Below are 24,089 nucleotides of genomic sequence, written 5' to 3' on the forward strand. Positions count from 1 at the left end.
TGTTGCCGTCTGCCTCCCTTGGTTCTCACCCCCCTGCCCCCCCACCTACTCCACCACCTCGACAGAGAGTGTGAGGCGCTAAGCTTCACCCCACTGCACTTCAGCGTCTCTGCCTCTCAGGCTGGTTCACGCTCCACTGACCAGGACTAGGGCTGCCTGGGCCGCATTATCAATTACCGGCCACAGGCACACACTGTTCCTGACAGACCCCAGGGACAGGCACTCCACACAGAAATTCCTGCAGTGGGGGGTGATAGTGGTGGTGGAGGGGGGGGGGGGGGGGGGGGGGCTGAGGAGGTAAGGCCTTTCAACTGCATCAGCCTCAAAGTCCTGGTCCCAACTTGGCTGGAACGATTCAGGTGCACAAACTGAAAAACATCCATTTACACTGTGAAATCTATATTGCATTTCTATCAAAGGAAAAATGTCCTCTGACATCTTCTGGTCCAGTGTTGTGCCCGTTACATTTAACGAACTCTGGAAATGGCAAAAAAAAATTAAGAAATATGAATTAGGAAATGTATTTCCACCACACGGTTTGAAGCTAACAGAAGCAACGTTGCAGATGGCTGTCAAAAAAGTAGAAGAAGAAATTATTTTGACCGTCTAATGACGAAAAATGGAGAGAGGCCGTGAGGAATCAGCTCAGACCGAGATTGGGAATATCTAGACAGCGGAAACTTCTGGTCAGTCACATGAGCTCATGATTTGCTGCATCAGAGTGAGAGAGATTATCATAGAAAGGGTGTTTCCTGCATTCAGTGTAATTTGGAAAGGCAAAAAACACATGAAAGCCAAAATTGTCTTGTTTTTTGGGGGGGGGGATTCTAGCACAAGCATTAACTTTCTCCGATGTGCACGTTAACCCCAGGTGGTTAGAGAGTCAATCTGAGTTTATAAATAAACCTAAAAAAATAACACTGACCGACTACAATTACTACTTACTGGTTAAAGCAAAGCCAATGAGTAGCTTTCATCTAGAAGTAATTCTGTGTCTTTATTGCACTTACAGCTTCATCCTGATGGAAAAAAGAAAGCTCTCACTGGCGACTTCCACTGTACCGACAGGTTTTTTTTTTTTTTTGGGTGGAAATGCAGAAGAGAGAGTGTGTTCATAAGTGTGTGTGTGAATGTCCTAGTAGTGTATGTGTGAAGAGGCTGTCAGAGACAATGTGTCCAGCCTGTATGAGGGTGAGGTTCAACCCAATGACGCACTGCTGTCCCCTCCAACTGCGTCCCCCACTGTCACCCTGGGACCGTGATGCTGACAGTGATTGGTGACTGTGCCCTGCACTCCTCTCTCCTCCCTACATCCCTCCCATCCCCTGTTCCTGTGCTCCACTTTTATCTGGCCCAACTTGCTGCCCCTGGCTTTTAATGCAGAGCTTGGCTCACCATTAATCAAAGTCAAAGCTGAGACATAGACAGAGGGAGAGAGAGAGAAGGAGAGAGGGAGAGGGAGAGAGAGAGGCAGAAACGACAGAGAAAAAAGTGTGAAAGTGACAAATAAAAGAATGAGAAGCTTTGCTACTTTTGTACAATTTAATCTACTATTTAACATGACTGGAGAAAGATATGAACGTCACATCAAATGAGCTCTTCCACATCTAAGATTTTGTTTTGAAATCATTTAACAGCAATGTGATCACCTTTGTTGTGCAGCAACTCTGAGCGAGTCTAGCTGATCATGACTGGACATTTCAAGACGCCACTGATGTCACCGTTGCTTGTCATCATGCAGCCAAACATATTTTAACCCTCGTCCTTAGATAAGGTTTACATGTATTCACTGTCTTGTGAGGCTGGTTGATGCACAGTATATCATACAGAGAATGACTTGCCTGATTGACCCGGGCCAATTATCAATATTTTCTTAAATTGCTGGTGTAATAAACAGACTTGCGCGACTATTTCAACTCTCTTTAAGTTTGGGTTTGTTAAAGTTACATTGTCTCGTTTCAGTTGTCAAGTTCTAACAATGAGGATTTTTGCTTTGAGCTCTTTTAAGAGTATTTTTCTGTCATTATTACAAATAAAGTATAATGACGGTATCATGAGATACTGTGTTTACTACTGCTAATGGGCTGTCTCCTAAATATAGTCAGTTTATACTTAATAATTATATATTCAGAAAAAAAGATATTAAAACTAGTTTAGGTGTTACGACAGTGAGAATACTCAGAACAATAATGGAGGCTCCTGAAAAGCTAGCATGCCTCTACGTATCTTAACGTTAGCCCGCTAGCCTGTGGCAGGTGTGGGTAGCTACAGGCGTGACAATGTTTTGAATAAATTGTTGTTTTTCTCCCTTATTTTGAGAGAACCTAATTACACTTTCAAAGGAATTCCATGAGCTCGGTCAGGGCAATTCGCTCGTCCTGCTGGCGAGCGCAGAAAAAAGGAATGCATCAATGCTAACCCTTAGCATAGAAACTCTGCTACAGTAGCATCAGTTAAGTTAGAACTGGATGGTATTTGTTGTTTGAAACAACAAGCCACTGAAGTTTTGGGGTTTTTTTTCCCCCGGGACATATGTTTTTTCTTGCTCTTTTTTTTTTTGTATCTTGTTGATGGGATTGATTGACCTTAACCCTTGATAGACAGATGGTTCATCCAATCACCTGGTATTTTTTGGGATTGTGTCCATTCTACATTATGCGAAACAAACCCTGTGAGGTTCATGGGCACGCTTGTTTGGTGGAAGCTCAAAAAAACAAAAAGGATGGATCCCACATTCATGAAATGCAATCATCATTAGACATTCGCTTCATTATGTCCACAGGATTGAAACACCATTAATCAAGTTTGTGATGCAAATAAATACATAAAGTCACTACCAACTAAGTCTGATGTACATTTTAAAACTCTCCTCAGAATCAAAGGATGAAAAGAACTCCCCGGCTAAACTGCCTCAAAGTTTAAAGTCTCCATTGAGATCCCTTCCACATGGAAGTATCCAGAAATAGTCTAAGCCCATTTGACACAGACATTCACATCTAAACTCGCAACTTTTCCCAACTCTCTTTCAATTACTCGGAGAAATGACAAGACAGAAAGTTCCACAATGATTGTATCAGCTGATGTCATACCAAAAGCCAATTCAAGCACTTGAAATCCAGACCGACACATTTCTAACTGCACAAACCCAGCGCACAAGGCCAGTTGTTCTTTCTCTGTAGAGCAACTTGAGGTTTGTGATTTAAGATCCTAACACATCACTGAACCATGCAGCCTCCTAATAGGGGCTCAGTATCTCAGATGAAGAGAGCTGCCTATAGGCATGCACTGTGTCTGCCAAAGGCATAGGTTTCAGCACTAGCCTTCCTATTAGAGGGGGCTCAGGGGGCCAAGCCAGCCATGTCTACATGGTAATGTGCCTCACTCAAACATCATAATGAGGGATCAGTTCAGTGCCACGGATTTCTGTCAAGGAACCCTGCTTGGAATGATTTTCAAAATCACATCATACGTGAAGGATTCCAAATGTAGCTGCATTCGGCAAAACAGCAAATATATCTGTCCGTTGCAATGAGCATAGGTTCATATACACAGCCGTTTTAAAATGGGAACATTTATAAAAACCCGACATCAAAAGACATAAAAATAGCACCCGGAGAGAGCCTGAAGAAGCAACTACGATGATGAAACACTTGGACACCCTCAATCTATCCGTTTAGGGCCATTTATATCTGGGACTGGGTCATGGTGGCAGCAGTAAGGTAACCCAGACAACCCCTCTCCTCAGTAATGCCTCAGGGTCCCCCAGGAGGAGCTGGAGGCCAGATAATCCCTCAAATCTGGGCCTCCAACCACTCGGCCCCAGCTCTGATATAAAGCTGTGAGAGGGAAAGAAACCAGGCAACAACCCCCCCCCCCCCCCCCCCCAAATAAAACAAACAGCCACCTAAAGGTTGTAAATTGGAAAGTCGTGACGAGTAGTGTCACGAAGGCGGTCTGCCGACATGTTTGCCTAACATCTCGTTTAACTTCTGAACCACACAGAACGCAGATCTCTTAGACATGTCTGGTTGTTTGGATTTCACTTGCGTGCGTTGCATCGTGGTATCTTGAAAGTGATCTACCCGCTCAGACTTGCCCTTAGAAGGCTCTGAAGGATTCAGATGTTTACACTGTGAGGGAATACACACGGAGGAGGATTGCTTGTACTCTTGGCATTGTGTGATCGGAGGGATTGTTGGTTTATAATCTAGGTCAAGATGAAAAAGATGGCTCTGTTTCAGACACTGGTGGGTGTAGATTAAATTTCTGGTGTCAAGGACAATCAATAGAAGTTTCCAAGAGGCCAACGCAGAGGTGCTGTTGCTGTACCCTTAACGTGAACACCAGGGCAGGAGGAAAAACTCGATTCTGAGGTGCATCGAGATGCGGACCTGAATGATTTAGCATCTATTCATAAATTCTAAATAAAACATTACATCCCATAATGACAAGAATAATAAAACAGCCTGCAGCCTTACAACACCCCTGCTAGCACAACTGGTAATTCCATTCATATAAAATTAATCAATCCATCCATCCTTCCATTTCCTACTGCTTATGCTGTTACAGGTCGCAGGGGGGTGGAGCCTATCCCAGCAGCCTTCGGGCGAGAGGTGGGGTTCACCCTTGACGGGTCGCCAGTCCATCGCAGGGCCAACACATAGAGACAGACAACCATTTACACTCACAGTATAAAATTAACACGCATTGATAACTGGATGTTCTACGTATGATTTCAAATTCAAAAGTGTTTATGGAACAATTCAGTCATCAGCTCTCGACTTCACCATCAGGCTCTCGGCTTGACCTCGACTCCAAAATGTTCACACGCTCGAGTCAGAGCTTCCCTGCAGCGCCGCCTGTATTCCTGTCAGTTGGTTAGTTTTTATGAATCCCAAAGAAACACATGCTGCCCTCTTCTGTACGTACGCCTTCTTCTGTATGTACACAGAGTTTATAAATGAGGCTGCAGGGCCCAAAAACAATCCCGCAGGAAACGGACCATACACCATATTGCAAGGGGACATCAAATTTCTGTTCTTCAATAGCAATGTTGATACATATGAGTAAATTGAGAAGAATTATAGCCCAAGTGGATAGAGGGGTCCGTATATAACCTGTGTGTGTGTGTGTGTGTGTGTGTGTGTGTGTGTGTCCTAGAGAGCAGCGGCAGTGAATGAACTCCTAAATCACGCTATTGATCAGTCCTTCCTCCCAGACACATGGTGGGATCTAGTGCAGTTAAATGGCCTCCTCAGTGATTCACACTAAGTCCCTTCAACTCTCCCTCTCACCTCCAATATTCCCTCCTCCTCTCCTGTGTTCCCCTTTTTCTCATCTCTCATTTGTCTTCTTCGTATCAATTTACATCACGGACCGCTGAACCACCGCGGCTCGACAGTTCTCCCGGTGAAGTGAGTGAACAGAGGAAGAAATCAACTTCTGGTCTCCTTGCTGGACAGACTGCGATGTATTCTAATATGAATATTACAAGAAGTGCAGGAGTAAAGCGTAACTCTTGTCAATAATCTTCACTCACGGGAGCGCTTTTATCCATCTCCCTAAATACTCCACTTGCTGATGTTTATTTGAGCTGAAAAGTAGCAAGAATTTCAGTTTAAAGGTTTCCGGGTGAATTTATGAAACTCAAGTTAGGCTTCAGGTTTGGGAAAACACCATTTTCCAATTCGATTTAGCAAAAATGAAGAGTTCAATTGAACAGCAAGGTGTGTTGAATAATCATCATCTCCTAAGCAAACAAATTACAGATTCCAAATCAATTTACGCAGCTGTGCCAAACATAAGAGCAGATGACAAAAAAGGCTTCAAATACGGAGCTTAGAGGGATTTAGAGTTAATGCGTTATAAACCCAGTCGGCCATGGCTTTATTTATTTGTTTCTCATTTTGAATGTTTAAAAGATGCTTTTATGCAAGCAATATATAAGTTCGATAAAAGATAAAATAGTGGCATATTGTTCAAGTGTGTGAACTTATATGCGAAACCCCATTGCCACAATTACACCCAGTCGCCCGACTGTGAATTATGTTATGTTCCACCGGTTCTATCTTTTCATCAGCTCCACACTTAAGATGCTATCTCTCGAAATAAAGCGGCATATTTTCAAAAAGCATACATTTCCTAAATGTCTGAGAGGGCTCTTGTCAATCATGTTTGAAAAAACTAGAGGGAATAAATTATGGGATCTGCCTCGTGACACAGATCCCCCCACCCCCCACCCCCCCGAAAACTGAAAATCACGTCACCTCCTGTTTTCCCATGCTAGGGCTGCGCAACTTTATAGAAATATCTGATATGCCGTTATTTATTGACTGATATTGCAATTGCAATATGATTTGTTATAGTAGAGGGAACGTTGATTTTGACAGTTTATTCTACCTTTCATTTAAAGCCCCTTGAAAATGACTATGGTGTAATTTTTTTGTCAGGATCTGTGTGAAACAAGGATATTTTCTCCAGTCACTAGGCAGGATATCTCTGCAGCTGCACCATATTGAATTTAAAATGCCATTTTGACACACAGTTGGCCTTTAACCAGCATTGCACCTTCAAGTGATTGGGGCATTGCAGCCCACCATATTGTGATTTTGATTCATATTGAATTCACTGATTTTGATTAATATTGAACTCATTTTTTGCAGCCTACTCCCAGTCTTGTTAAAATTATTACTTCCTCTATTTCTTCTTCTTCTTAAAATAAAAAAACCCTCCCTCCCTCAACACGGTGACTTATTACTCTCTGACAAAGAGCACAGTGAACAGCTGGTTCCACTTTTAACAAACTGCCCTGTTATACAGTAAGGCGTTTTGGACGAAAAGCTCTGCTGAATGTAGTACAGAAACGGAGGCGTTCATTTAGTGACTCTCTGCTTTTTGGTTATAAAGTGCTTTCTTAACATCCCTTCTGGATACTTCTGCATCCTCAATGTCCTGCCAATGAGAGGACCCCCCCCCCCCCCGCCCCGCTAACACACACACACGCACACACTCCCCGTGTCGAAATCGGAAAAGAGCAATTACATGGCGACAAAGGGCCACACAGGGCTGGACATCGGCGTGGCAGATTACTGGCAGACAACTCATTACTGCCACCACAGTATTCAACAATAGGCCCAGGCACTGCTTGGTCTACAGCTATCTGTCAAGACTGCTATTAGCCTGTCAAATGGGCACAGTTAGCACCATTAGGCCACATCGGTAATCAGACCAATTTACTCCCTCATTTTCCTCTCCGTCACTGGCAGAGTTTGCTTAAAAAAAAAAGAAAAGAAAAGAAAAGTATTTTCTCCTTGCTATTCCGACTCCCCTCCCATTCATCTCCTGAAGTATTTTCAGATGCTGCTCCTTCTCTGAGAGCCAGCAAATACCACCCGCCCTCCACCACCCGGGCAACAGAGGAGACCCAAGTATTTTGAACTCTCGTCAAAAAGCCCCATAAAAGATGGCGTGCGGCACGGAGGTAATCTAGGATCTAATCTAGATTATTCCAGTTTGTTTTTTGTTTTTATATTGTGAACTGTAAGATGCTTTGTTTTGGAGAAATTAAAAAAAGATGTTGATTTTGAGTTAATGGACGATGCACAAAGACTCTTGTGGCTCCTCGTAAATGAAACATACAAACATGATAATTTTCTTGTAAAGAAAAAAGATTGATAGAAAATTAAATGTAGCGGGGGATCGTTTGTGTAACGGCTCTACGGGGAGGTTATGTTTTTTGGGTCCTGCATCATGTTTATGGCCAGAAGATGAGATTTTTTTTTGTTGCTTTTAATGATTGTGTCTAGTAATCGCTACTTGGAAGGACCAAATGTTTGGTATGAGACAGAAATAAAAAGTAACTAACTCAGCACTTCTCTCAAACACATTCGATTAAAAAGACGAACATTACAATCGTCTCGGAGGGAGGATTTATTGCAGGGTTGTTGTATTATATTGCTTTCGTTTCACTGCGTCTGGATTTACTGACACATACAGTTCAAGAATGTAACATTGTGTGACAAAGGAAGCTATGAAACACGCGGAAAAAAAAACCAACGTGTAAATCATTCTTTATGGGAATCTTGCCACACACTCGCTTGCCTTTCACATTGTAACTCCACTTCACCTCCGTCAGTAGAATCCCATGAGCTCAAGCTGGGACTTTCACGCGCCGCCACACCCGCAGAAACACAGGAAAAAGGAAGGAGTAGAAGCTTCATTTAAATGTCCTACTCGGTCAACACTTGTCCCTTGATAGGTGCTTTTGTGTACGAGTCAAAGACTAACAAGAGCATGAAAAAAAACACTACAGCAGAAAGAAGCGACCGAGACAAGATTTCTTCCCTGTCATTTCCATCGTCTGGCCTCAGATTCCATCACAGTTAGAGAGATAAGCACAAGCACACGGAATGAGAGAAAAGAGAACAGGAACAGGATGAAGGTCATTTTCTCTGTCTGGGCTCAGATCCATCATAGGCAACATTTGAGAATGCACACACACACACACACACACACACACACACACACACTGACAGAGAGAAAAGGATAGGAAGGACAAGGAGAGACCATAGAGTAGAGTGAAAAATACCTCAACATGGCCTGAAAACAGCAGATGTCTGTGGTTCTATCTTGAGCTGGTCTCCTCCACGGCTGACGTCACAGGGCTGAACACACATGAACCTGCGTCGCTGCTAGAGCCACGGTGGGTCTTTACTTTCAGGTCTCCAGTCCAGTCAGAACAAGTCTGGGAAACTGCAATAAATCCTGAACTAGCTCCTACTTATCAAAATCCTCTTCTCCTTTACAAGCAACAGTTTTAAGGTGACTAGATTTCTGATGTCCAGTTAGGTGGTCAAAAATCCCATTAAATGTTATCATTATCAAATACAAAAATGGGCACAATTATGGTTTCATGTATTTCAGCTAATTACTGTTAGGCTTGGTCAAACATGTTGTATTGTTTGTATTTTAATATTATGTTGTTTTGTGTTATAATTTTTTTTTTTTAAAAAGCAAGAAAAAAAAAAACCCGTGATTGGTCCTGGTCGTCCCCCGGATGTCAATCAGCCAGCAAAAACTACTGTGCTTCCTCCTTGGATCAACAGCAGTACATCTGTCATGACAGCTGTTGTGGGCTGTGTGCAACAACACTCGCGGTTACATTCTCGTTTGCATAAACTACAATATCGGTCATTACGGTGACCGGTCGCGCTGCCGCCGACGGAATCAAAATTCGTCAAAACTCAAGTCATTGAACTTAACATGAAAGTATTTCTTCCTATTTATACCCGCAGGAGGCACTGTTTAACAAATATGTAGTCAAAGTTAGCTTAAAAAAAATAGAAAAAAAAACCCTAAAGGACAGCACTCATTTAGCATTAGCCAAACACTTAGCTAATCACTAGCTCGCTTACTACCACTGACTATCAGTCATCAAACAGTAACCCTCCATTGTGCAGCGTTAAAGTCAAACCAAGTATCTGCTCCCTGCCTGTGGCTGCTGAAGTTGTTTTACAGTTGATTTCGTCGACCAGCCTGGAATGCTGCAGGGAGGATTCTGTCTGTCTGCGCTTGCTTCCCTCGCTGCTCGTGCGATTTGATTGACAGCTGTCAGACTCATCCAGAGTGGAACAGCAATCAGGGAAATTGAGCTGATTCGCAAAACACTTTTTATGGGATTTTTTTTTGTGTGTGAACATTTCAAGCCTGAGGAAAGCATAAGTCATTAGTCACTGGTGTTAAAAGTCAAAGTCAAGCTATGATTTTGTCTCGTGGAGTCTGAAGTCATTAAATTTTCAACTGTAGTCCAAGTCCTGTAGCTCATGTCCACACCTCCGCAACACACACTGAAGGTGTCACAGCCCTGTCAACTCAGCTAAGAACAATACCCCACAAAATTACAGCTTTGTGGCTCAGAATCAACTACTCAATAACACTCTTGTTCTCCTTTTTTAAATTTATTTATTTAGTGAGCAGGCGAGTGCCAGTGCATAAGTCTAAAGATTTATAGACAGGTTTCAACTGGGGTGTAGCCTTCTGTGAAGGGAGAAGTATAGACTTGCTGTGCAGCTTGGCTCTTAAAGCAAAGTCTCATTAAACAAAGAGCAAAGAGAAACAGCAGAGACGTGTCAAGTGTGTGAAGCTAAACAGTCTGCAAACTCCAGATGTGAACCTCAGAAAAACAGGCGTGGGATCATTCAACAATGTTAAAAAGAAAGATTGCCCATGAAAGAATGTGAACCGAGACTATATCACGGCAAAGAAAAACGGTCCCGACAAGAATAGAAGATGCCGTATCTCGGGTCTGGCTTTCCTCGATTATGCTTTCAAAAGATCTTTGATACAGAAAAGGATGGCCCAGAAAGAGAGCATGTGTGTAGGCATATAACTTTCATGGAAACCGCTAGGGTTGCGCTTCAAATCCTTGAAGTCATTATTCACAGTGCAGCGATGTAAAATCTTTCTGGCCCTGCAGTCAGCTACGCTGTGAACTGAGACTCTGAAATGCACATTGTGCAAAATGATACTCTTTTGAGGAGAAATGTTTCACACCCGCTACAGCAGCAGCAGCAGCAGCAGCAGCAGCAGCAGCATTTGAAATAAAAGTGGTCAGCCGAGGAGGAGGTTGCTTACAAAGAGCAAAGATTCAATAAAGTTCCATGACGCGGATGATATAGATGGATTGTCATCATATTCTTGCAGCGTATTATTACCATCATCATCATCACTTACCAGCCTGGTTGGTGGTAATGTCTATGGAGACATGCTGCGCGGGGTACGGGCTCTTATTGCTGACACCGTTGACAGCTTGTATCTCAAAGCTGTAGAGAGTGTGAGCCCACAGGTTACTGATGAACACCCTGGTCTCGGTCAGACCCAGCTGGCGGGGAACAAAATCCACGTTGTCGTCACAGTGGGAGCAGGAACGCCGGTCGGCTCGGCATTTTTTGCATACAATGTTATACACCACGTCTTCCCGGCCGCCCGTCTCTCTGGGGGAGTGCCACTCCAGGATCACCGATGTTTCATTGACAATGGAGATGACATTCCTCGGGCTGGATGGAACACCTGTAGAGGGAAGATGTCGTGTAAATGTACATTTAAGGCAATTTTATATCAGGGAAAGCTGCATTGGAAGGCCTAAAGGCAAGGGAATGTGTTACTAGGAAGACAAAAATAAAAGAAACTACTTCCTGTATCAGCTATTGGGTCAGTTTAGTAAAAGTAATGTGTTATTTGGCACAAAAAAGCAACTTGTCTGTTTCTTTTTTCCCACCATCTTCAGCACAATTGTCATGCAAATTTATTCCGTTCACACCCAGAGGGATCATACAGCGAAACGTTTGTGTCTATCAAACATTGGTTATTTAGCAAAATGCAGTGTTGCATGGAGTATTGTTATCCAAGTGGCTCTGGAGATTCACGCTCCTATTCACTCTTCCTCATAGCCCACAGCTATGGAGCATCGCCCCCCCCCCCCCCCCCCAAAATAAAAAAATTGATGATATTCAGGGGAGAAATCAAGAAATAATCAAACCGCTGCACTCTCAATATTAGAGTGCGTGCAAAAAAAAAAGTGGTGTTTTCCATCGCTTGCAATCGGAGGTACAAATGTTTAAGAGTATAAGAAAAAAATCTGTTCAAATGGCAGTGTTGAATTTTTGCTTAGCTGAGACCTCGTGTCCCTCCAGCTGCTCAGAGACGGCGGCTCTGTCTTCTCAGATACCAGACAGTGCCAGCAGAGCAGGAGCTTGCCAAAGCCTTTAGTCAGTGCCGCTTAGGTTGAGGAGAACTACCCTGCAGAACTGATCTGGTACAAATGTATCCTCAGTAAAGCCTGACCTTTATCGTTAAAAAGGAGACGGATTACGGAGACAGTATCTAAAGTTACCCAGCTAAACTTCCTTTCACTCTCCTTCTTCCTATCATCATGCGATGATATAGTACTTGAATGTCTCATTTCTGTGTTTACAGGAGCGAGTACTTCACTCCATTCAGACATGATTAATCATTGTTACTGCAAAGCCATGTGGGTTATCCCTGGGGAGCCGGGACAAAACGGCCGAACACGTAAGGGTGAGGACCTCGGCTCAGCACTCCAGAGTAGAGAGGTGAGTGACAGGAAGGGTATGACCTCCGGAGCATGATTATTATGGTCTGCCAGGCAAGTTTCCCCGCATACATGGTCAAACGGAACATCATTTGCTTTGAGAAAATACAGCTTGTCGTTGGAACATTGAGTATTGAGAGCTCTTTCTTTGGCTATTGAGGAAAGAGTTCACCGAGTGTATCCTTCTGCGTCGCCCATCAAAACTTGCAGGAAAATGCGGCACGAGCACGCGTGTATGAACTCTCTGTCTACACCGCCTCTAACAATGCAATTCATAAACCACTGGGAAAGAAATAATTAAAAAAAACAAAACATATTTCTATATTCCCTAGCTGAGGGATGAGCAGCAGCACGCTCCTTTGTCCCAGTTACAACATACGCAGGGATGGCATGAGAAATCAGATGTGACTGCCACTTAAGCAGTGATTTGCAGACTATTACTGAGGCCTTTGGCTGTTTTAATTTGCCATAGGATTTAATTTGTTGAGAACATTACTTACAGGCTCTCAGCTGGTGTTCATTTAGCCATGCCAGTCAGAAGAGTCGCTGCTTATACATGTTGCTTTCATTTCGTTTTCTCGAGTGAAATAGAATCTCTTTGCAGCCTGGATCACAACATAAAGAGAGGCTTTATTCGAATATCGCAGTCACAACAGCCAAGTGCGAGGCCATTTGCTCAAGGGCAACAAGGGCACATCAAATAGGCTCCTGTCTTCATGAGTATTTCGATCTTACTTTGTTTTATCCTAACATTGTAACATGTTCCTTCATTCACTAATCACTTTCACACATCTATTCAAGTAGCATCTTCACATCTGAATAAAATCCCTACAAACAAAGGGAATGGAATATTCCACTTCTGAGCTGCTGCATGTGACATATTCACACACTAGGGTGTTGGGTAATGCTGATGCAGCTTCCGTTTGGTCATGGTGACAGTGGTATTGAGGAGCTCAAATCACTTTCTATAGTTCAGGTAGATGTAGATTTGCATTTAGCAGCACTCATGTTTGCAGCTGAGTTCTGGATATTAATTCTTTGTATCGTTTGGGTTGATATGTGACTACAAATTTCTCTATTTTGGACTCTGAAGACAGTGTAAATCAGTTTCTCCAAGAGTTGTTTTATTAAAAACGACCATTGTCAAAAATGCTTAATTTGTCAGTGGCTTGTTTTAAAAACTATGGCAAAATTTGCAGGATTTTTTTTTTTCCAGAAAAAATGTAGAAACTGGCAACATTTGGTGGTCAAACTGGGAAATGTTGAAAAAAATGCAGGGAGGCAGGGTGTTTACGCCATTTAGCTTGCAAGCTTTGAGCTTCCCTCACATTAGCCTTCGAACTGACATTATTACTACTCAGACATTCTTGACTCTTGTCTTCGCTCCAGCAACTCCAGCTTCAAGCTCTTCAGCATGTTCCTCTGCTTCTGGTGTGAGGGACGAACACAAGTGTCAGCGAGCAGAAGAAAAGTGATATTGCAGGGTGAATGTGAGCAGGCACATGAGTGAGCTCCACCTCAAAAAAAGGATTTTGTGCTGCTCTCCCTTTTTTCCCCAGACCAGATCAGATCATGTAACTGGACCACTCCCGGATCACACAATCACCCCCCCCCCCACTCCCGCTCTGACCTTTGGCCATTTTTTTAAAAACATTTTTCATAATTATGCAGAGGGCAGAGAGACCAGTGGATGAAGTTCCACTTGACATTTGAAAAAATAATCAAAGAGAGAATTCTACTGTATCGTCATATCCGCGTATGTGTGTGTGTGTGTGTGTGTTAGCATTTCCTGCACCTGCAGGAGGAATAAATGATGCCTCATATTTTCCAAATAGAGCACTAACATGAGGATTTGTGACCGTCTCCAAGCTTGAAACAGACACAACAATCCATTCTTTGTGAAATGAAATGATAATGATGATCGCCACTGTGTTATAAATGTCATTTTTCCCAGCTCCTCTCTTCTACATTGAGACGTTCTAGCTTGCAGGCTGATGATGCAGCTGCCCTGGAAGTGAGTGGGAACCGAACAGGTGGCTTTTAAAAAGAGCCACAGCCCAGTTGCCTCCTCTGGCTGCTAATATGAAGAGTGCCCCTGTGTCCAAAATAAACACATCTGAGCATTGTTTACTCGTCTACCCTTTGAATGGTGTTGAGGCCGAGCGTCTCTCCTCTTTCAAAGTGTTTGTTTTTATGATGTGTAACAGCCCTTGAGGGAGCAACAGAAGGTCCCTGTGTGGAGATACTGATCAGAGAGAGAGAGAGAGAGAGAAGAAGGGCTGAGTGGGTTGGTGAGACATGAAATAAAACATTTTATCAGGACTAATGTTTGGTTAAGAGACTGAGGGACTCATAGAGGGACTGTTTGCTAGTGTGTGCATCCACAAATACGAATATTGAAGCCTTTTTTCGTGTGTGGGGGGGGGGGGGCAGGGTGAGAATCCCACACCATCCCTTTGTATTTAAATTTTGCATCACTTCATAAAGAGCGACTGGTGTCATTCTTGAATGCACTTACGTACATTAAGCATCAGGGGTTACAGTAGAGATAATTACCTCGCTCCATTTACTAGCCCCAACTGCTGCAGTGGGGGAAGCACTGCTAACTGACAACTGAGCTGGAGAGAGAGAGAGAGAGAGAGAGAGGGAGAAACAGCAACTTTGAGAAAAGCGCAGAATATTTATGCACTTTGACGGCTCACTCCCTTTTCTCTTTGAAAACAGAACAAGGGGAGCGGAAGAAGCAGCGAGTAGGAACGCAAAGACGAGAGAAAGTGGAGAGAGGGAAAAAAAGGAGCTGAATGGGACAATGAGCAGCGCGGTGAAATAGATAACCTTGTCCTTTCAGTCAGAAATTTTGATGGATTTTTCTGTGTTATGAGGCGTGGGTAGTGTTTGACAGGAATGAAGAAGGCTTTCAGGGGGCAAGCCACAGATATGTGCAATGAGTGAAAGCCGCAAGCTCAAGAGCCAATACGGTGTGGATCGGGAGTGTAACAACCCCACTACAACAGCGCTGGTTTGCTGCTCGGTCTCCATATTTATGTCCATTCAATTACATTCCATTGATTTTCCACAAGAGGCTGCTAGAAGTGGTTTCTAAGAAGTAGATATTTTCTGTTACTTTTTTGTTCTTTTTTTTTTAATCATCTGATGTTTCACATTCCTCCTTTCTATATCTTTGGCTTCCTTCCCCTTTCCTGTCAATATCTATTATCCCTAACACCAGTATGCTGCATCTCTTCATCTCCCCAATGGCCCAATCAACACTGGTTGCACTGGCTGACTCCCCTCAGTCAGTCAGCTCACCATTCCTCCTACTCCCCCTCCTCCCCCTCCTCATCTGACTCACGCATTGCGAAAAACCCACCGGTCCAGCTGACCTCTCCCCTCTGCACATTCTCACACAACCAGAGGTACATTAGACTGAGGTTTAGCCCCTATAGAAGGAACTGGAAAGGGGATGCAGTACAATGCAAACCACTGTCCATAGCTCGCAACACAGCGTCGTCAAGCTGAGAGAAGTGGGCTTCACGCTGTGAGACAGAACACTTGGCGCTCCTCGCCTCAGGCATCGGCTGGAGTCAGCAGAAGAGAGTAGATTGGGATAGAGGAAAGGGGTTGGGAGGTGTGGATATAGTTTTGGAGTGCATCCCGAGCTCGGCATATCCATAAGAGGAGAGAAGAATGGGGAGGGGGTTATGGTGTGAGGCGCCCTGCTGACAGAGCTAGGCGCTGGACAATCCATCAGCAAGCTAATCAGAGTGATCTGGAGCACACGGCGCCTGTGACGCTGGCAAGAAGCGCTCTGCAGCTACAGCTTCTGCTGCAACAGATTGGCCTGATTTAAGCTACTCAAGCCGTGCTCTTATCAGGACCCGCGGTATTAAAGAGATTTTTTTCTTTCTACTAGGATGATCTCAGTGGCCCCCCCACCCACTGAGATCCAGGGGAAGCCGGAGCACCACTGCTACTCTACAGTCAACATTCACAGAAGGCTTTGAGTAGGCTGTTGATGAGAATCCCCATTAATGAGTAATTCAAGCTGGTTTTCAATGTTAAAAGGGGATGGTTGCCATTTTAAATACAAGCATGGGAATCAGATGATCCCTTTCATGTATGAGGGATCATCTCTATCAGCTGCTGATCTGCTGTAGTAACTGGACCACTAATACTCAGAGGTGTGAAGCGGCACTGAGCATTAAGGACAAAGGAAACAAGTCGGATGTAGATGACAAGAAGGGAAACGATGTGAAACTGGGCTGTATTTGGAAAGACAGCAGACAGGGATCTGCTCAGGAGTCTCCACTTGGGAACTATTGTAGAGATTGCTCTGGGAACATTTTTAGGGCCTGGAGGTAGAAGCAGATGGCGCACTTGATGGAGCGTTCATTAATTCACTAGAGAAATATGTTGTATACCATGGGAGGGCAGACCAAACTCAAGATGAGAGAACATCCAAAGCCTAAAGGTGTGGAAGGATACACTCAGGGACCAGTCAGACAAGCTATCATGCTGCAGTGGGACTCTGGCAGCTTTGAGGCATACATTCTTTTTTTTTAAATTGTGAGGCACTGCAAAAAAAGACGAGTGCGATATGAATTTAAGCCGCTGGTGATCAATAAAAAAGGGCAAATTAGTCGGTCTATACGACTTAAATACATAGAATCATATGTAGAGGTCTGAGGAGAAGAAACCATTAAAACACTCTCCAACTCTTTTGGGAGTGGCGGGGTTCTAACAATGCTCCTCTCCTGTGGACGTGCGTGTCAGCAGGGACAGCGAGGGGCCTTAGCATATTGCTTTTACAACATATTAATGTAAGCACGATGCTGCGAGCGGCTTTATTGGATCGCCAACCGATAACGGCAGGACAGTGTTGCTGTGCAGCATCTGCCTGAGTAATTAGGACTTCAGGGGATGATAGCAGGCCGAGAGAGAGAGAGAAAACCAAGAGCGGCAGGCGGATATTGCTGAGGGGAAATAGGGAGGAATTTCAATGGCATGAGGACATAGATGTCAGTGACGAACATCCTATAATGTGATTATTGAAAAGGCGACTGGAGCTGAGATCCGTCCACATTCCAGTAGAATCAATGTCTGGAATGTTGGAGTGGTTTACACGCGTGACGTGTGTCTTTTAACATTCCTGTCACTTATACATTAGTCAGAATGAAAAGAGCATCCGTGGGTTTTATAGTCGCCTCTCTTACAAGAATGAAACACGTCACGTAGACTTGACTCACTAGTGCACGGTTCATCCGGCTGATCGGCGTCGCCACGGTAGTAGCCGTTACGGCAAACGCAGATGGTGGCAGCCTCAGCCGTGGAGCGGCTGTTAGGAGGACATTGAAGACACAGACCGGGACCCTGAGTGGACTTGAAGGTACCAGGTGGACAAGCTGTAAGAGGAGGAAAAACAAAGTCAGATAATGAAAACAGAGATCAAATGGGTGTGGTATGAAAGGAGCCTGCTGTCACAATATGCACCTTTTCTTTGTATTTAAACCCAAACGGTGATCTTTCCTTTTCTAACCAAGAGGGTTTTTTTGTGCTAAGACATGAACCACAACACAACAACCATAAAATATCAGTAGTTTCGCTGAGGAGAAAAGGACTGTGCAAATTTAACTAAAGGTTCTTCCGTTTATACACTTATGTTGCTGGAGACTTTTAGGATGAAAAATGAACAGTTGCGCATCACTGAACGCACTGCAGGTAAATGCATCGTATCTGTGCTTATTTGTGTTTGCGTCGTCTCTCGGTGTCTTTATTTCCTCAAATTATACCCGCAGGGTGCACCTGTGGAGTTTTTGACCAGTGTTTTTTATGTGTTATCCCTCAAAATGAGGACATGAATACACACAGTAGATTTTTATGGCCTGTTTACAATTTTCCGCTGATGAAAACATGGACATGGTAACCAGAAGACCTGAGTAAGCGAATACAGCAGGCGAGCAAAGGTGACAAATTTTTCAATACCTTCAAAAAAATATGTAAGGATATGTAAGGAGATGCCACCAACACACTGGTTATATAACCGTTGCAGCCAACACATTTTGGTGAGAAGAACATTTTGTTTTTTGAGACCTTTCATTTCAAGGTTGCAGTTATTTTAGCTTCTTCTGGAAGCATCCGTGGCTAACCAGTAAGTTCTACATTGATAGCCACCATTAGTACTTTTTCACTTTAAAAACACACATTTCAGAATGTTAGAGAAAGATGGCACCTCGTTCCATCATCTCACTACTTCTTCTCTGTGTTAAAAAAACCCTGCAAGCTGAAAACATCAGTGCCTGTAGCGACATGTATCGCACTTTATATTCTGATCACACACACACACACACACACACACACACACACACACCTGTTTAATCAGATTGGTAGTGGCATGTGGCAGTTAGATCATGAGTCCACCCCCCTCCCCCAGGACTAATGCATATTTTGCTGGTGGTCTGCTGTCAATCATCCGCGGTGTTTGTGGTGTGTTCAAGAACAAATTTGTAACTGGTTGGATTCATGTGCTTGATCTCTAAATTCTAAAGGCCACGGATGGAGGACAAAGATTATTGCGGCTGATATCACTTTGCCTAAATCCAGGCAATAAGCTGATCTATTTACCCTCATATCCCAAAGGATACAAAGCTGAAGGGGCTTGTGCACAGCGTGGAAGGATTTACTGACTAACAACGATAAATGTTTAATATTTCAGCTCACTTTCCTGATGTGGGAGGACGCTGTGGTGTCGCTGCACTCCTCAGGGGGAAGGGTTGGAAATTTAATGGGACACAAACATCTTATAGTGGCTCTGATGGTGTCTATTTGCCTGAGTTAAACGCAATGGCTTGACTCAGGCTGGGAAATGTGATATTTTTTAGATAATGACTAGAAAAAATATCAGACATTTTATAGCAAAGGTGGCTGTCAAGATAAAAGACACGCACAAAAAAAGAAAAAATCCTGGGAAGATGAAGTGGAGTGAAGTCGTTCACACAAGCAGACACTGACAACCTTATCAAGGACACACACCTATCTATCTATCTATCTATCTATCTTTCTATCTATCTATCTGTCTATCTATCTATCTGTCTATCTATCTATCTATCTGTCTATCTATCTATCTATCTATCTATCTGTCTATCTATCTATCTATCTATCTATCTTTCTATCTATCTATCTATCTATCTATCATCTATCTATCTATCTATCTATCTATCTATCTATCATCTATCTATCATCTATCTGTCTATCTGTCTATCATCTATCTATCATCTATCTATCTATCATCTATCTATCATCTATCTATCATCTATCTATCATCTATTATCTATCTATCTATCATCTATCATCTATCTATCATCTATCATCTATCTATCTATCTATCTATCTATCTATCATCTATCATCTATCTATCTATCTATCTATCTATCTATCCATCTATCTATCTATCTATCTATCTATCATCTATCTATCATCTATCTATCATCTATCTATCTACTATCTATCTATCTATCTATCTATCTATCAATATCTATTCTGTGTTTGTGATGTGGTTATTTAATGATTTGAGAAAATGGAAGGATGTTTGCTTTAATAGCCAATCAGATTAAAGCCCTATCATGATATCGCACAGTGTGTATTTTGTGATAATGATGAGCTTATACTGTGTTATAGTAGTGCCATATAAGGTTTGGGTTCAAAAAACAAAAAGGGGAAGCTAGAAAGTTAGAGTACTTTTACTCCAAATAGCAAAAAAATAAACAAAAAAAACCCACTTAAATAAAATTGAAAAATTAAAACTTTAAGATCCTTGAATAAGTTACAGCGTAAAGGTGGTGTGTTACTAAAGGGCTACAAACACCATTAATGAAGGTCTATTCAGCCCTCATTTATAACTAAGCATCCGTTCCATGTTGAGCGTACGCTGTTGTAAAGTATCACAGTAGCATTCAACCCTGACCATCATCAAATACGAAAAAACACACCAATCAACTTAGTTAAAGAAGAAGAATTTGATCCAAGCGTAAATGCAAACGTGTACTATGGAAAAGTGGAAATGTTGTAGGAAAAATCTACCTCTCTGAAAGTGTGATGTATGCTCAAAGAGTGCAAACGTGACTCCACACTGATAAGAAAAAAACCCCAATCTTCTAATGGTGAGGATTTATAACAATATATCGAGGGTGATATGATACGGCAGGGCGGTTTTAAAAATGACAGCCTCCTGATTTGATGACTTCTCCACGGTACTCTACAGCCAGCCTCTCTGATGGGCTGTTAGTGAAGGATATAGAGATAGAAGAGGAGGAGGAGGAGGAGGAGAAGGAGAAGTGGGTGTAGGAGGAAGAAGCGAACACACACACATGCACACACGCACACGCACGCACACGCTGAAACCAAACTGTGACTGTCCTCTCATCTCCGCTGGTGGGGCTGACAGCTACGCCACATGCTAACTGACTGACCTCATGTCGAGTCACAACACAGTGTCCATCACCACACACACACACACACACACACACACGAATGACCGCACCACATCAACCACAAACAAGCCTCAGAGCTGCGAGGCAAATCACAGCTGCAATGCACAAGGATGTGCCTGTGAGCGAAACACATTGCTATGCTGGGAGCGCTCCAGAGCTGTCTTACAACAATGGATGCATGTGCACATGTTTACAAGAGTTTTGCAGGGTGTGTGTGTGTCTGCAGTAAATGTTTCTGGAGGAAGCGCGTGTGTGTGTGTATCTTGTATAACACACAGACTTCATATATCAGAAGATCAAGCTCCTTCCAGTACAAGAACATTTAGACTCTTAAAACCTTTCCTGCTGCACTGACATTTTATAAAGCACCGACTTCCAAACAGATCAGAGATTACAAGATGATAAAACACAGATCAAAAATTCATTTTCAGCTGGCGAGGGGATAAGAACTTGTGTGTCATCAGCTTTTCTATATTAAATCCAGAGTTAGGAGACTACAGCAAACACACACACAAGCAATCTATTACCCTGACTCTTATAAAAAAGGATCCTAATAAGTTGTTCAATGTGTATTTAATAGGGGGTGAGCAGTGCCCTGGGCTGTGCCCTCGGGTTGTGTGTTTACAGACAGTAACCTAGCCTGTCCAATGAGCTGTGCTGAATCAGCCCTCTGAGATTGCAGTGCTGCAAAAGTGCCTCAGGGCAAACTTGTAAGCAGAAGAATGTATATAAACACAAACACACACACACACACACACACACACACACACACACACACTCCGATAAACACTCTCTAAACCTGAGAAATACTCTCATACTGCATCACTGCAAGACTCCGGAGTTGCACGGCGGCGACATATGTAATCGCCGCTGACCCTATTAGAGGAAAATGGCGCATTTTCCGCCTCTTGATTAGTGCTCAAACCTGACGACTCTCTGTGGACAGGAAGCTACAATTGGCGTTGCCGGATAAAGCCCACGTGGAAAGTTGAGCCCTTTTCTCTAATTGAAACATTCCCGAAAAAAAGTGCGTGAATCCTCATATTAAACTCATTAATTAACAGTTTACTGATGTGCCTCATGGAGCAAGAGAGGAGAAGAAATGAAGGGAGAGAGAGAGAGTGTGAGAATGGATGCAAAGCCTCAGAGGTCTTGTTTTAAAGGCACGCAGCAGCGGTTTGAGTATCGTTGTGCTTCATTGAATTTGGAACTGTGCCCAAAGTCTTTTTCTCTGATTTGTGAATATTTAGTTTGGAGAAAGCCGGGAGTTCCTGTTCTCTTCCAAAAAAAAAACCGAAAAAAAACCCCATCCATCACTCAGCGAATGTGTTGGTTTACAGGGACAGGAGGGGATAGAACATTAGATCAACAAGCAATTAGTATCCCCTGTGAGAGAATAACCCACAACTGAACTGGCTGCATCCAGAAACAAAACATTCCTCCCTTTCAAGTGGTCTCTGCAGGATTCTTCCTCACGTTGTTCTCTCCTCCTCTCCTTCTCAGCTCAACTCTGCCCCTCACATCTTTCTTTTTCTTTTTTTTGTCTGTCCCGCCGGTAATGAACTGCTCTCTCTTCCACCTTTTTCCTCTCCTTTTACTTTCTGCCGTTCCTGATTGACAGGTACGAATCCTTAGTTAAGTTTGCTCATCTAATTCTCTCTCTTCCGCTCCCTCTGGTCTGCGAACGGCTGTGCGGTGAGTTGACAGAGGCGAGGCAGCTATGGATGACTGCTCGCTACTCCTCACGTCTAACTGGAGTGACCTCGCGTCACTGCTAGACTGAGTGGGATGATGATGATGACGGTGGTGGTGATGTCTTAATTGTCAATCGTTTCCTCGGCAGCTTCTAGATTTTAGATAATGACATCAATCTGCATGCATATGACAAGTCCTTAGATTCACCAGGACAACATAACATGATCAGCAATGGCAGTTACAGTCTGAGCTGTTGCAGTCTGTAATACAGCCTACACACACACACACACACACACACACACACACACACACACACACACACACACACACAGTCGCCCATACATCATACATGCAGCAGCACCGTGTCACAGAATGTGTGTACAAAGCACAGGGTAATTGCAGACTTGGGATTTATATCTTGAGCAGAACCACATTAGCTTGTCATGAAAGAATCAGTAGGCACACGCGGGATAAAATGAAAAATCACATGTTAAAGGTTGCAGTAAGCCGATGTGAGGGATTACGATGGAGATGGGGTTGGAAATGGCTACTCCCAACGCAATAAAAGTTAAAGTACACTGAGTCTTGTTACTTTGGCATCATTCGGAAGTATGTACCGGTACAAGATTTTAAACCACACGAATAGCTCTGCAGCAAATTGTGGGAAGTGCAATCAAGTGCATGCAGCAGTTGATGTGAGGAAGGAAGGTACTAAAACCCCCATGTGATAAATCAGTGATTTAAAGGAGTTTCATTCTGTATTATGAGATATTTATCACTTATTTTCCCCCTCAAACTCTCCGGTGTTGACTGTGAGCACTAAAGTTTAGCGCTTTGAAGTTATGGCTCATGTTAATGTTGCAAGTGTAGTAAAATTTTTGGAGTTAAGGAAGGAGGGAAACACTTTAAAACACCACCTTTGCTTGTCTAAAGTTTTAAAAGACTAAAAAGAGTTGTGAGTTAAAGTCAGTGACCCTTAAATACAACTCTTGGCCCTCGACCCCCCCCCCCAGTACAACCTTAACCCCGGCCCTCATTCATCACATGGCATGGATCATAGACTTTAGCGGCTTTGGAGTCATGCAGATCCCCCCCCCCCCCCCCCAACCACCCTCTCATTCACAAACACTCACACAGATGTGCTTATGATTAGTTAAGACCCCAGTTGACCCCTTTTGTCGCTGTGCACCAGAAGACGACTCAAACGCCCGGGAGGCCGCGTTTATATATCAAGTGAATTTCTGAATCCGAGCATATCGGTTAGTAGGCAAAATGAACATGTTTGTTTGACAAAGCGGACACGAAACATGGCGGGACAGCTAACACGTTAAAACAAAAAAGGCAATCAGCGGCGTAGCCTATTGGTATTCAGTCTCACGCTTCTGTCATTGTTCGTTTTCCTGCCACAATCCACGTAATGAGTTACTTTTTTTCAGCCCAGGTGTTCAATTCCTCCACAAGGTCAGTGAAAAACACAATACAATTATTTGAGACAGAGGCGCGGCTCGAAACAAAGGCTTGTCAAAATCATCACAGAATGCCTGCAGGATATTAAAAAGCTGGACCTTTTTAGGGTTATGATTTATTCATCCGTAGAACTCGAGAGCAGTTTTTTTTTTTTTTCATTATTTTGCATATTTCTAATAAACTACAATCACGGGTCAACAGGGCTCATGAGAAGTATTTTCAGTTCACTTAAAGGTATGCAGGGTTCAAGGCGGTGACATCACTCGCATGTCTGCTCAGTGTTAGTCTCCGCTATCCTCCGTCATCACCTTCTAATCTCTGAGAGAGAATGC

General features: G+C 43.2%; 1 protein-coding gene across 2 annotated transcripts in view; it reads right to left on the reverse strand.

Moving 5' to 3' along the window:
- ephb1 (EPH receptor B1) overlaps nucleotides 1–24,089 on the reverse strand; it is a 159,473-nt gene that overhangs the window by 45,853 nt on the left and 89,531 nt on the right. For both annotated transcript variants that reach the window (XM_086203572.1, XM_086203571.1), the window contains exons 4-5: nucleotides 17,356–17,511; nucleotides 10,732–11,067 (exon numbers count right to left, since the gene is read on the reverse strand). In XM_086203572.1, the coding sequence (XP_086059698.1) occupies nucleotides 10,732–11,067; nucleotides 17,356–17,511 (492 nt within the window). The remainder of the gene's footprint in view (nucleotides 1–10,731; nucleotides 11,068–17,355; nucleotides 17,512–24,089) is intronic.

The sequence above is a fragment of the Aulostomus chinensis genome, chromosome 5 (genome assembly GCF_037954235.1).
Source record: "Aulostomus chinensis isolate RoL2024-O1b breed Wild chromosome 5, RoL_Achi_v1.0, whole genome shotgun sequence".
NCBI lineage: Eukaryota > Metazoa > Chordata > Actinopteri > Syngnathiformes > Aulostomidae > Aulostomus > Aulostomus chinensis.